Here is a 14,871-nt window from a genome sequence, read left to right on the forward strand (position 1 = left end):
CACCAGAACTGCACGTCTTCCTTGATGAGCCCTCTCTATCCCAGACTTTCTGCTGCCTGGGCTCTTCCTGTGGTGCCTCCACGTTCCTGTAGAGAATTCTGTAGCCATCTGAAGAGAACATGCACAGTGGGGAGGGAAGATGTGCAGGGAACACACTCAACATTGTGTTAATGTGGATTCCCACAAGGAAAGCTCTGCTGCTGCACACAGAGCAAGGAGAGGAGAGAGTTTGAGAGTGATGCTGCCTATTTCAGGGGCAGGATTTGGTGCACCACATCAGACATTAGTCTTGCTGAGAGAGAGAAGTGCTTCCTCTGCTGCCCCTGATGTGCTCAGCAGGGCTGGCAGGGAGAGGTTACCTCAGTCCAGAGCTCCCATCTGGCTCTGGAGGTACTGGAAGTGCAGCATCTTTCTCCAAGGGGTTTGGTGCTGTCTCACAGAGATAATGGCTGAGCCTTGGAAAGTACTTTGTGTGTGAGGAGATGAGATTGTGGCGTACATGGGGATTCTTCCTGCAGTTTCTGTTTTCCTGCTGGGGCTGTGAACAGCCTGGAAGACTTCTTGCAACTTAAAAGACTCTTTCAGATCATCTGGCAGCAAAAGCTCTTCCTTTGTTGTCAGAGCTGGAAACAGAAAACACTGTAAGCACCAAGAGGAGATCACGGGCTCGGTCATATTTCTGTGTGACAGTTAAATATTCATGGCTTTGCTGCAGCTCCAGTCTCCTCTGAAATGTGCTTATTCTTGTTTCTGCTGAGGATTTTACAGCATGTTTTTGTTCTGCTGTGAGTTTCCTTCCCAGAACGATCTGACTTCTTTTGGGTAGTATTGTCTGAAACAAAGCAGGGGCTCGGGGTTTCTTTTAAATGCCTTTGAAAAAACTGGTGCGTGTTTAATCCCAGCTGTGGCACAGAGTGGTCTTTTCCAGTGTCTTAAGGTGGCAGAAATTGGAATTTGTCACCCAAACGGAATAAGGATAAATTGGCAAAAAGGAATAACTAAAACCAGGAGGTTGTGGATGTGCCCTCCCTCCCTGCTCATCCTGATCATGGCAGTGTGCATGGAGAGGATGTGAGTGCTGTAAGAAGCCCTGCAGACACACATGGGGATGGTTATGGTTCCGTGAGTCTGGGTTTGCAACCTGTCACAGCGTAAGTCAGAGTATCCCTGGGGCTGTGCAGCTGCTGTTGGCTGAGTGCAGGGAACCTTCCTCCCTGGGATGAGGCTTTTCCCAAGAGATGGGAGGCTGATACAGAGCTCAGAGCCTCACTGGAGAGGTGTTTTCAGGTAGGGATCAAAGGCTGGGCTGCCTCTTCACCATTCTACAGGGTTTGGGGAGTCTCCTCTCCTCCCAGCAGGAGACAGGTCAGCACTCAGAGCTGATGCATCCACAGGATTGGGAAAGGATTTATAGCTGCTGTGATGTTGGGGGAGTGAAAGGAACCAGCCCTGAGGTGAAACCAATACAATTCTCACACCTCCCCTCCTGTGGAACATTAAAAGCAGCACTGAAGTATCATAAACAGAAATAGTGTCCAAGTTGTTTCAGTAGGAGAAGGCTCCTGCAGCTGCCTGCAGAGGGTCCCTCTCTGTTCTGTGTCCAAAAGGGCTCAGCTCAGTTTTGGAATGACTGGCTCCATGCAATTCTCTCCTACATCACAGAGAAAGTGACTTTGTCCCTGGTTTTCCTGCTCATGGCATAGGAAGGCTGTGTCAGGAGCTCTCCACTGGGATGTTTTAGCCAGGCTGGACAAAGCAGGGCTCTCATCCTGCAGCCATCTGTCTGTTTTCTAATTCACAAGGAGAAGGATTTTCTGGGAGAAATAAGACTTTTCAAGCTCCATTTTCTGTTGGTTTGTGAACTCCCATTCAGGTTGGCTGCTGAAAAATAAACTGTGACAGATGACAGGAACAATTCCCATAGGCCTTGCTTCCCAGGTATGGCCACATCCCTTCTGTGGCCTTGGAGCAGCATCCTGGGATCACCATGGATCCACAGCTTACACCAGGGTGCTCCCCTTGGATTTTCTGCCCTGTGTCCTGGAGCTGGATGATCATCCTGCAGGTTTTTATAGAAATAGAGGCTGGTGTTGGTTTGACCATATTTGACCCTTCTTTTCCTTCTTGAACATTCACAGACATGAGGTTTGTTCAAGGAACAGCTTGAAGAAATAGGAAACTGGGATTTTGCTGCATTCCCACTTTGTAGGGCTGGTCTGGGCTCATTGTGTTGTTGCAGACAGGAGCTGGCATTGTGCACTGGAAATGGGGAAGATCTGTTTCCTTAAATCCACTTTTCCTCTGATGATATTTTCCACAGCAACCAAGTGTAATATCAGCAGTGGAGGCTGGGGAATGATGGATTGCAGGACGGAGTGGGCAGATCCACTGGGAGATGCCAAAGCTCTTGGTTTGGTGCAGTTGATTTGACTGAAACAGGCTGAAAAGTGAAATCCCCAGTTCTGCTTTCAGGCAAATATCTCATGAAGCACACCAGGTAGAGGAAGGAGACAACACAAAAGGTTACTGAAGTGAAAAGGCAGTTGTCAGAGGGGTTTTAATATTCAAATGAATTTCATTTTCTGGTTGTTACCTTGAAACATTTGTGGAATGCTCTGAAGTGCCAAGCAGCACACCTGAAATCTCTCAGGTGATTACACAATTAAACAGCATTAGATGGAGCTCATGATGCAGAGCAGATGCTTCTCCTTGCAGGGTTAGCCCCTTTTCTCTCCATCATAAAAGTCCTGATGAGACCATGTTGAAAATTAATTTCTTTTTCTGTTTTTGAAAAGGTCAGTCCACACGAGCTGAGGACAAATTAACACCTGCTGTAAAAGAAAGTAGAGCCTTTAAAAGTAGTGAAGCCTCTTTGAGCTACGCCTGAGTTTTAAAAGTGACTAATTTTGTTTCCTTCATCCCTGGAATGATTGCTACCCACTGTGAACTCTTCCTAAATGCATCTGTGTTTCTGGAATGCTCAGACCAGGAGCTGACAAACATGACTTTCAGGAGTTGCCTTTGTCCCTGGATTGTGGCCTCACAGAGCATGCAGTCACAGCACATTCTCCTGAGTGACACATCCTTACACTTGCACTTGTACAAGTTGCTTGCTTGGCTGCCCAGAAAATGGATGAGAAACAAAATAAGGTGCTGAGCCTGGGAAATGCTGTGCTTGTGTTGAGCCGTGACCTAAATGCCAGTTTTTTGCCTATCCATGAGGATGTGGCACGATGAGACTTACAGATATGTGTCACTTGTAGTGACATGAACACAAGAGAAATGTGCTATTTTGGCTACAGGCATGTAGAGGTTCATGCAATGCCTTCTCTACCCTTCCATTTGATTAGTTAATTAGAGCATTGCTTTCACAAAGCCCTTTTCTGCTGAGTGCTCAGCACAGTCGTGGAGAATTGAGGTCTCAGCTGATGGATGCAGCTCCTGGTGATGTCCGTGGGTGCTCTGTGTGTTGGGGAGTCACTGGGGTGGACCCTGGGAATGCTCAGGCTCTTGGGAAGCAGTTGCAGATTCATGTTCTTGGAATATCACTTAACTGGAGCAACTGGAATAGTTACAAGAAAGCAAATTATATAAATTAACAACACTGGCCTGAGTTTAATCCAGATCCTATTTTTCCTGCTTTATTTTAAGGGACCAAGATAACATGAAAGTGAGAGCTGTCCTTTGTGCATTTCAGGCAGTGGAGAAGGTGTTTGCAGCGCCAAAGGGATTTTACTGGCAGACAGTTGAGAGTGATGACAAACACTTCCCTGACAGCAGTGCCATGGAGACTTGCAGAGACACAGACACTGAGGTAAAGAACAACAAACAGCCCCCTCCTTCCTCACTTGGGGGCTGAGGGGGGACACTGGGAGATAATTAAGTGCCCTGGAATATTTCAATCTAGAGGTTTGTTACTGATCTTGAAGTATTTTGCACTCAGCCCTAAATATATCAGCTGAGTATTTTATGTCATCGGTATTGATGTGCTGATTGCTCTGAGCCACAGAAGATTAAACTTTGAAATGTGTGGGTTGGAGAAATTGCTACCAACCAGGTGCAAATCTGTAACAGTAGACAAAATTTTGATAACCTGAAACCACTTGACTGTAAGCCAGTAAACAGCACAACTTTGATTAAACTTGGGCTCAGAAACGTTCTAAGAAATTTCTGAAGGTTCTGGTACTGCCTGACCTTCAGTAACTGTGTGTGTTGTATGAACAAGTAGGGAGTAATTCTACTGATTCTACTGCAGGAGAAGAGAAGGTTAAAGTGATTTCATTTAGCTCTTGGTTAGGAGTGCAGCACAAAACGTACACGACCTCACTCCTGTGAGATGAGTTGTTATTGAGAAGGGCTGGGCAGGGCCAGCAGCAGTAACTGGGGTCAGCTGAGAGTCACAGAGCCACAGACTGGTTTGGGTGGGGAGGGACCTCAAAGCCCATCCCATTCCACCCCCTGCCATGGGCAGGGACACCTCCCACTGTCCCAGGCTGCTCCAAGCCCCAGTGTCCAACCTGGCCTTGGACACTGCCAGGGATCCAGGGGCAGCGCCAGGGCCTGCCCACCCTCCCAGGGAACAATTCCTTCCCAATATCCCATCCAGCCCTGCCTCTGGCACTGGGAAGCCATTCCCTGTGTCCTGTCCCTCCATCCCTTGTCCCCAGTCCCTCTGCAGCTCTCCTGGAGCCCCTTCAGGCCCTGCAAGGGGCTCTGAGCTCTCCCTGGAGCCTTCTCTTGTCCAGGTGAGCACCCCCAGCTCTCCCAGCCTGGCTCCAGAGTAGAGGGGCTCCAGCCCTTGGGACATCTCTATGGGCTCCTCTGGACTTGCTCCCACAGGCCAACATCCTTCTTGTGTTGGTGGGCACAGCACTGCAGGTGGGAGTCCCCAGTGCCAAGGCCAAGGCAGAGTCCAGGGTTCGGACAGTGGCCAGAATTGCTGATGTCCGACACCAGGCCAGGCACAACTCAACAAAGAGCAAAGCCAAGTGGCAGACTGCTGATGAAAGGGGGGACTGGCACTTCCTGAGGTTTCCCAGTGCTGGATGGCTGCATTTTCACAGCTGGCCCCATGCCTCAGAGCAGCTACAGGAAAATTCTTCCTTACTGCCTGCTGTGAGTACTGTGTTAATAGCAGGAGAGCTTGAGCTAGACAAACATAAAGAAATGGAGCTTTTATTCCTAATTAAACCACTTTTATATGATTTCAGTAAATTTGTATCTTCATTTATCATGGTGATAAAGCCTCATAATGTCTTTATGGGGCAGTAGCATTTCATTTCAAGTGTCCAGTAGTGATGGATTCATTTGGCGTTTGCTGCAGCCATAAGCCTTGAGCTGGGGAAATCCTTGAGCTGCTCAACAATAAGGAGAACCATGCCTAAATTTGAGGCCAGAAAATCAGCTTGTCTGATCCCCAGCTAGACAGTTTATTATCCACAGCACCACACAACTCCCTGTCATAAAGTGCTTGCTTTTAAAAGCAATTTGTTTTTCTGATGGGGAAAATAATAATGATTTGCTTCCCTTTTGGGTATAAACATTCAGAACATGTTGGTGTGTGTCTTCCTACATGCCAGGATAGGCTGAATTGGATTAGGCTGATAAAGAAGGCTCTGAAATGTAAATTTGGGACAGTACCAGTGATGTGTTTGCCTTTTGATATTTTTTTAACATTGATTTTGGTGCTGTTAAAAGTACAGAGACACAACCAGTTGATCTATTATTATTTAATCATCCAGAAAGATGGGCAGATGGTACTGCACAAAGTTACCAGCAGAAGGGAGGCACTGTGGTCTCTGCCCCAGAGGCCTTGCAGTTCTTTTCTAGTAGGTTTATGTGACAAAAGGCACAGTTATATCAGCAGAAATAGATTAAATTATAATTATCATTGATAGCTGTGATTTAGTCCAAAGCGAAGAGCCTCCTGTGTGAACTGCACATAAACAGAAACCAAACCCAAGCCTCTCTGTAGCTGTGCCAGTGCAGATCCATCCTAGGAACTCCAGGTGAGCAGCAAGGCTGCAGCTCTGAGGTTGTGGAGGACTTGGAAGCATTTCCCTCATTTTCCCATGTTTTTCTCTGGCTGTCCAGGTTGCCATGGTGTTGCTGTTTGAGGCTCTCTTCCGAAGTCCCCTGGAGACCCATCACATGCTGCAGCTGCTGCTGGGCTCTGGGCTGGATGTCTGTGGCCTCCGCCTGCTCTACCCCGGGCAGGACCTGCTGCTCTCGAGTTCAGGTGAGCTCTGCTTCTCCTCCAGAGCTTCCATGGTGCTGAGGAAGGCAAAGCACTGAGGTGAAGGGTGATGAGTGTCAGATTTGCAGGAGGGTTGCTTTAGCACTTCCTGTATCTTCCCCAAAAGAAGTTCTAGAATAGCTTTGACTGTTTCCTTCTTTCTGTTCCCAGTGTTGAATATTCATGAGCTGAATTTTTAACTCTTGATAAGTTTTCAGGTCTCAGATTTTAGTTGTTGTTCATTTGCAGTGAACTTTCCCACATTTCAGCACCCTCAGCTCCAGGGACAGACTCATTTGAGTTAAACATAATAATTTAGTTCCCCACTGATACTCCTGAAAGTTTTAGCTGCAGAAAATTCAGCCTCCCTTTTCCACAATTCCCCTGTCTCATTGCCTGTGGGACTTCAGGAGTACTGATTTATCTGTCCTGTAATTGCACTGGCTGATAAACCATCACCAAAATGTCACATTATTTAATAGAATCCTGTCTGAGGTGGGAGAGCAGCAGGATAAGGTAAATAAACATGATCTGTGGCTCTGAACTCAAATCACAAAGTCTTCAACATCAGCCACCAATGTGTCAAACATTGGCATGTACCACTCACATCTTCCTTTTGTTCCGTTTGAGAAACAGAGGTGATGCAGCCTGTCCTAAAGCATTGTGGAATATTATTGGTTGTTACTGCAACACCAGAGCAACAGGTGTGCCCTTAGCTGCAGAGGTTAGAGATTGCCTCTGCTTGTGGCCTGTGCTTCCTTCTAAGCCAGGAAAATCTCCTGGAAGGTTCAGATGTGCCACCATCTCACCCAGACAATCTACTTCTCTTGGGAAAGGCACAGGCAGGCTGAGAGGGAGGGAAATGGGCTTCCTTCTCCTCTGGCAGAAGGGGAGTGAAGATCAGCTTAATGAGAGAAAATTCCCCAGTCTCCTTGCTCCCTTTTTGCATTTGCAAGCAATAGGAGCAGACTGCCTGAGGAATGGGATTGCAGGTGCAGCTGTCTGGGTGCTGTGCACAGAACACATTCCTGGTGAGGGCTGCAGAAAGGGAGGAGGCTCCAGAAATGAATAAGGAAACCATAAAACCAGCAGTCATTAGGAGCTGACAGGCAGCAGATCTGCTTCAATGCTCTGTAGCATGCACCATTATTTAACAACATTTTGTATGAAGAGAAAATTCATTTGAGCTGAGAACTGCTGTGCAAGTTTGTAAATTAGATTTTTACCCTTAGCTTGATAACTCTATAATTATTATTTTAAATATTTACAGCCAGTTGCTCCATTCTCTACCTGCTCTGGAGCTTTGTGTACTGCCTTCTGATTCTTGTGCAAGAAGTGATACATTTGAATATGTTTTTAAACCTAAGGGAAGAAAATCACACACCTTGCTGCTTTTTCTGACATCTGCAGTAAGAACTACAACAGAGGCAAATTTGCTTTTTCTGGGGTTACTTCCTGGGCCCCAACTATGCTGGAGAAAGGTTTGCCAGAGTCATAGGGAAAAGTTGTTGAAGGCAATAAGGGAAGTCAGGGCTCAAATCCTGGCAGAAAATTAAAGGTGGCAAATCAAATATTTGCCTGGATCTTACAGCATTGTACAAAATCTGTATTTGATGCAGAAGGAAATAATATAGAACAGAAATCCCCAGATTTCCAGTTTGTGATCCCCTTCAAAAACATCCCTTCCCTCAGGCCCCTGCTCTTGTCCTGTCTCTACTTCAATCCCCAGCCTTGCTTGGGGTCATGAACAAGAGGAACTTGAAGTGCTGGCTTAGAGTCACAGTTTGGGCTGGAAAGGACCCTAAAAACCACCAAGTTCCAACCCCTGCCATGGGCAGGGACACCTCCAGTGCTCTGTAATAACTTTTCCCAGTGAACATGAGGCAACCAATTCCTCTTTCTTCAACAGACTGCCTTGAGTAACCTCAGGTTTGCTGTTGGGTACAAGTGTGCAGGTGCTGCCAGCATCTCTCCCCCAGGACAGGGGACCAGGTGGTTCCCAGGATAGTAACCAGGTGGTTCCTCTGTTGAGGTCTGGCTCTGACAGATCTGAAAAGAGCCCTTGAGCGGAATGAATGACTTTGGGGTGGGTTGTTCCATATTTTACTCACACACGTGTTTGTTTCCACAGAAAAGCTGCCTTCCTCCTATACTTCAGAGCCTGGCAAGGTGCCCCCAGTGTTGGCATTAGGTGTGAGAGGACCCAAAGCCCGTGGCATCCTGCAGGACATCACCCGTGGCTCTCCCAAGGCCTGGAGCCAAGCGGAGCCTCTCATATCCCTGCCCCTGCCCAGCCGGGTGCACAGGGAGCTGTGCCTCTGGTTTGGAGGGAGAGCTGCTGGAATCCTGCCCCCAGCTTCCAGGTGATGGTTTGGAGCTGTTGCTCCACAGGCAGTGAGCCATGGAGGCAGGCAGGCACTCAGTGCTCTCTGTGGCAGCCTTCTGAAGGTCCTGGAGAACTGGAGTGCAGGGGGAGCAATCCCTGTGCTGCTGTATTTCCAAGCCAGTTATGCAGTCTGCAGAAATCCTTCTCTCTTCTGCAGCAGATCACAGAATCATGGAATGTCCTGGGTGGGAAGGGTCCCACAGGGATCATCCAGTCCCACCCTGGCCCTGCACAGACACCCCAACAACCCCACCCTGGGCATCCCTGGCAGCGCTGTCCAAACGCTCCTGGAGCTCTGGCAGCCTCAGGGCTGTGCCCATTCCCTGGGGAGCCTGGGCAGTGCCCAGCACCCTCTGGGGGAAGAGCCTTTCCCTGCTCTCCAACCTGACCCTGCCCTGGCACAGCTCCAGCCGTTCTCTTTGGTCCCAGATGTGTCAGGCGTGGGACAGTGGCAGTTACTTCCTGTTCCCTGGTGTCCAGGCCTGCTATTCATATTCTTGCAGCAGGATTTGGAAACCTGGTGCTGGAGAAGAGCTGCCAGGCTGTGTGCCAGTGAGTGACCCTTTCCTAGGAAACCCCTGGCTTTGCCCTACGTCCCCCCATATCAACGGGTAAAGGGATTCAGCAGGAAGAGGTTCTTTGGAGGATGATGAGAGAGAAAATGAAGGGTGGCTTATGAACCTTCACCTGCATGAGAAACTCTGCTGCAGAAAGCTCAGACAAGGCCCTGCACCTACAGCTTCTGGAGAGGTTTTTAGGGCTCCTGCCTGATCCTGGGGGCAGGGTGGCACAGTCAGAGGCAGCAGGCTGGAGGTGAGCTCCTCCGCAGTGCTGTCAGTGCTTTCTGCGAGTTGCAAAGCTCAGCCATGTGGAATTAACCTGTGGATTGCTGTGGAGGATTGTGTGTCAGAGTTCAGCTCTGCTTGGCCACCACCAGCGACTCTCATCATTTTTATTTTTAAGATGTGAAAAAAAATCAATTTGGCCAAGTTTCCTTCTCTTTATTTGTTTCTTTTCCTCGGGGATGCTTTTTTCCTCTTACAAAGATGATGAATTCTGCTCCGTTGGTATAACTCAGTCCGGAGCGGTGCTACATCCTAAATAATGCACTTGTCTTCTCCTAATGCTGGTAATTTGGTCTGTTGGGAGACAGGAATACAAACTGCAGCTCAGATTGCCCTTTTCAGATTAGACTTGCAAATGCTGTGGGCTCCTGGGAGTGAGCAAGCAGGATGTGTTCCAGCCAGCTCCGTGGTGGTGGCAGGGGATGAGGCAGGTTTGCCTGAGCAGCCTGAGCTCACAGTCCCAGCCAAAACTGTTCCCAGACAGTCCCTGGCTTTCAACCACACCTTCTGTTCACCCTGCCCTGATTTGGTCCTTTTGGATATGCAGGAATGTTGTGGAAGTTTCACTGGCATGATCATCTCTGCCAGACTGGATCGTGCTTGTTGCCTAACACGAACCTTTCAAACTGGTTAAACTCAGCCTAAAGAACCCAAAGTGAATAGCAACTAGGATGTGTCTGTGGGTGGGAAAAGCTCTGCTAGTGCAGCCTGGCATATTTCTTGATTCCCAGATTTCTTTGCCAAGCTGGCTACTTTGCATTAGCTACTTTTAATTGAACACAGCCTCAGGGGGAGTAATATGAAAAGATACTCAGTCAGAGAGACCTTGATGCAGCTCATGTCACGGACAAGGGATTGAAATGGCTTTTCCAGTAAAGCAGTTTTACCAGAGAAGCTCCTGTGGCCTTGGATTTGTCACAGAAAGTAGGTTTGAGTCAGAACCTTTAATATTTTTCATTTAATATTTATCGTTTTTTCTGCAGCTCTCAGAGTCCTTCATCAGCTGGGGCAGGAGCACATGAAGAAAAAGTTGATCTCCAGGGCTTGATGCTGCCTCGACCTCCAGCCATGCTTGTCTCAGCTACCAAAGGTCAGTGTTAGGGAATGAAATTTGAGGGTTTATGGTTCTCCTTCACTGATAACATCATCTTACACCAGCCCACCTAAGGCACTTCTGCCTCCTTGGATTGCTCAGGGCTGTGACCTGACCAGTTCTGGAGGAATGAATTTCTAGTGGGACATTGTTGCCTGAAATGAAGCAGCAAAGGAGTGGCACCACTGCATCCTCCTCATGGGAGCAGCTGCTGGAGTCCTGGGGGCTGCTTAGATGTCACTGAAGGGGGAAAAAAGAAACAAAAAAATGCTGCACAGGAAATTTCTGCACAGAGGGGCCTGTTCATCAAAGCAACAGTCATGTGAAGACCTAGCAGAGTCCTGAAACTGTTTGTATATTGATCAGAGGGCATCTGCCTCTCCTGGTGAAGACTGAATATTATAATCAAGGGAATTAGATGGTTAAGGCTTCATTTAGGGCAGGACTGACCACACAGAGAGGAGAGCACTTTATGGGACTAATATCAACGGGTTATCACCTGGTTCCACTCAAATCCCCCTTTTCCCTTTGCAGGAGCAGTGTTCAGCTACTGAATTTTTACCTAACTAGCAGCAAACTGTATCCAGGTTTGCCTGGCTAAAAGGTGTTGGGGTGCTGCTGGAAAGGCCAACATCCTCTGGAGTGGGCCTGGCACAGCACATCTGGGGTGCAGGGCATTTTTGGACAAAGCTCTTGGAGCTCTTGGCTGGTTTGTGCTGCCCCAGCTGAAGGTGGTTTCACAGGAATGAAGCCTGAGGGGAGCAGAAGTTCAGCAGCTGTCAGGGAGGAGATGGCAGAAGGAAAGCAGGATTGGAGTGACAGAGAAAGAAGGCATGGGGAATTACATTGCCAAAGGAAAGAATCCATGAGAAAAGGATGAAAGCATAAGCCAAAAAAATGAAAAAGGAGTGGAAGGGAAGGAAAATAGAGAAGGGAGAAAGGAAAAAACCAATTTTGAGACAGTTTTTCATCTTTTGGCACATGTTAACTCAGGTAGTTTGGCAGCCAGCCCTTGGCTCTGTTATTTGGGATTGGGATTGATGGCAGCTGGTGGCTACTGATGGAATGAGTCACATTTGCTGCCTCCCCTTCCTTTTATGGCCGTTAATGATTCACATTTGCTGTGGGCTGCTCAGTTCCACCACACCACGTTCCATCTGCATGGAGCCTCAGAAGTCACTGTCAAGCTTTGCTCCTCAGATAACTTTGCTCTGACAAGAGGAGCTGAAGCTCTGGTCTGGGAGCAGACACCCTTGGGGTTTTCAGGAAAAGAAACATTCACTGACTCCTTCCCTCTGGTCTCCAGTAGCTCCTCTTGGAGACAGGAATATTTACCCATGCAGAGCGGAGGTACTGCAGCTAAGCAGACCTGCCCCTTCTCAGTAAATCAGAGTTTAGTGACCCAAGCAGATATCCTTGTTGATTTGGGATATGTGTGTGCAAAAAGTGTTTTTTAAAAGTGTTATCAACTGGAGAGGAGCCAAAATCTTCCCACCAACAATCTTAGATTCTGACAGTTCCCATATCATGAATATGGCTAAAAGCCAGTGTTAAAGCCATAAAGCCAAGCAGAGATTTTAGACAAAGAACCACCCTGCCTGTGCCATCCTTAGTGATAAATACAAGGTTCCCCTTCTTTTAGTGCTGTTGCTTTGAACTTCCAGGCTGAGCCTTGGCAGGACAGATATCCATATCGCAAAGTCTAGGGAAAAAATGAAATATTCACTATCCTACCCTCAGAATCAATTGGGGCACAGAGAAAAATCCTCCAATCTCATTAAATTGGTTGGTTAAACATAAGAGAAATTACTGGGGCAGTGGAGAGCAAACCCATGTAGAAGTGGCACTGAGGATTTGTCTTCAGAGCTCACTCTTGGCAGCTTCTGGAGATCTGAATATACATTGTGAGAGTTAAAAAAGCTATGTTAGGACTAAGAAAGTGTAATAATGGAGGTCATGGTAAGAACAGAGAGCTCAGGTAGATCAGAGGCTTCAGGGAAAAGTCTTGAGCTTGTCTCATAGTGCTTAAGATGTGGCTCGGGCTGCTTAGGAGGCCTTGGAGGCTCTTTCTCCTGAGCTTGCTCAAGGTTGGCAGTGAGCCTGGGATTCAGCTTGGAAAACAATCTAAAAACCCAAGTTTCTAACCCAAGGTGAATTCCAGCTGTGTCTACCATCTTATGTACTGATTTAAGGAGAGCTCGAGCAGCCAGACCTGGTGGAAGAGGCTCAGGTAGGACAAGGCAGGCTGGTACCATCACCACGATGTCCAAGGAATCTGTGTGGCCCCAGATGGTACCAAACCAAAGGTGAGATCACAGATGGCCCAGAGCTTCAGGAGTTTGTGCCACAATACAGGTCTGGGATGAAGGTTAAAGGCAGGAATAAAGGAGGGACAAGAGGAAGCAGAAGGTGGTGCAGAAGCAGCTGCAGGCTGAGACCACCAGTAACAGCAGAGAGGAATGAGAGCAGAGAGGAATGGCCAGAGCTGCTTCATGCTCTTTGGAGTGGACTAATTGATCAAGAACAAGTAGTTCTTGTTGCCCTGTTTGGTCACTCAGAGTGTGGTCAGGCTTACCAGGCCTCAGTCCTGCCCTGAGTGCTGGGGACGGCTCCCCCAGCCCGGCAGTGCTGACAGCTGCGTGTGAGCAGCTCCAGAGCTGGGGAGACAGACTGGCTCATCCCTTTCGCTGATTCATAAAGACATTACTGATGATGCCATAAGCTGTCCCACTCTAGGCTGGCCTTGGATTGCAGTCACGATGAGCTGGATGCAGCAAATAAACCGTAAACCACACGGTCACTGCTCAGGATGCAGCTGTTTGCTTCAAGGTGGAGGCAGCTGCCGTGAGAGCTGCCTTGCATTGATGCCACAGCTCCTGTGACAATAATATGCTATTTTTCTTGCCCTTTCTTTGATCTAGGGGACATCATTCTGCTGGTGTCACCTGTGGTACCTCCACGTGCCTATGGGGCTGTGCTTTCGACCTGTGCTCGCCGGGGCTTTGTGCTGCAAGGACTGCGCCAGCTCCAGCTGTCAGCACAGCAAGCCCTTGTGCTGGGCATGACAACAGGGCAGGTACTGTGCCCTCTGTGCCCGGGGTTACCCCTTGTTCTGCAACTAATCGTGCCAGCACTCCTCCAGTAAGTGCTCAAGAACACCCATTCTCTCTTTTCCAGCTCTTCCTGTTCCTGTGAGTGGTGCTCTGGCTGCTTTCAGTGCTGGCTTTTTCTCTTGCAGGAAAATTCCACAAAGCCTTGGCCTCTCATGGAGAACAGGAGTGTAAATTCATCATCCTATTCCTACTAAAACAAACTTGAATTTTGCCATTGATGTCAGAATAAGCAAGAGCTGGCAGTAGCCCCATGAACCAAAATACCACTCTCTGATCTGCAGAGGTGGCTCAGGAGAAGAGTCTTCACTAACAGGCTGATATTTGGTGATGTACTCCACAGTCCCTCTGGGCATTTCAGCATGAAGTCCCCTACTTCAGTGCATTCCAGATGGGTTTCAAAAAGAGCTTGCAAAAATAACTTTTTTTTTTTTCCTTCGAAGCTCTGCCTAACACGGTGATGGGTTTGAGGTAAAGTGTACTTGGCATTTTGACAAGTCAGCCTAAGGAAACAGCAATAATCACAAATGCAAGGTTGCAGTCAAACTTAACATGTGCAAGAAGTCCAGTGCTGCACTTCTTACAGTATAAATCCCACAGGAATCATATGGCACCTTCTCTCACAAAGGAGTGGACCCCTCACTTCAAGTCATCGTGCTGAGGATTCTTTGCTATGTCAGTCAGGAAATGCATAATTTTGCAAATCAGACTCAAATCCCCTCTTTTCTGCTCATTCTGTGATCAAGCCTAAGGAATAACAATGTCCCTGCCCATAGTATTTTGTAGAATGTATATAACCTATTTATGGAATACTACAGCCCAAACAGCCAGATATTTGGAGCATGCTGGGGTCAAGTGGGTCAAGTGACCATTAAGGAGTTAACAGCATCAACCATGGCTCCAATGTGCTGTTTGGAGCTAAAATTTCTGAAAATCATCCCTTCATTTGGGACTCCAGATAATCTTTGAGTGACTTAAGGATGGTACCACGTATCAGCTGAGTTACAGCTGCTGTAGTTTTAGCCCAGCCCAGCTGCAGGGCAGAATGTTTTTGTGTTAAGCCTCTTTGCTGAGTTTAAATTAACTTTCTCTGTCTCAGGAAAAGATGATGCAGAACACCCAGATATTGGAGATCTGTGGCTCACTGGGGAGCTGTATCTTGTTATGCCATTGTAATTTATCTATTTGCTTGAGCCCTGTAG

General features: G+C 47.8%; 1 protein-coding gene across 1 annotated transcript in view; it reads left to right on the plus strand.

Annotated features, from left to right (window-relative positions):
* The window catches only part of DNAAF8 (dynein axonemal assembly factor 8), a gene marked incomplete at both ends in the record, with an annotated part of 86,355 nt that overhangs the window by 38,226 nt on the left and 33,258 nt on the right, over positions 1-14,871 (plus strand). The window contains 5 exons of the mRNA XM_082292121.1: positions 3,698-3,814; positions 6,094-6,238; positions 8,367-8,598; positions 10,450-10,556; positions 13,481-13,635. Coding sequence (XP_082148247.1) covers positions 3,698-3,814; positions 6,094-6,238; positions 8,367-8,598; positions 10,450-10,556; positions 13,481-13,635 — 756 coding nt within the window. The remainder of the gene's footprint in view (positions 1-3,697; positions 3,815-6,093; positions 6,239-8,366; positions 8,599-10,449; positions 10,557-13,480; positions 13,636-14,871) is intronic.

Source organism: Coloeus monedula, assembly GCF_965178545.1.
Source record: "Coloeus monedula genome assembly, chromosome: 16".
Classification (NCBI taxonomy): Eukaryota; Metazoa; Chordata; class Aves; order Passeriformes; family Corvidae; genus Coloeus; species Coloeus monedula.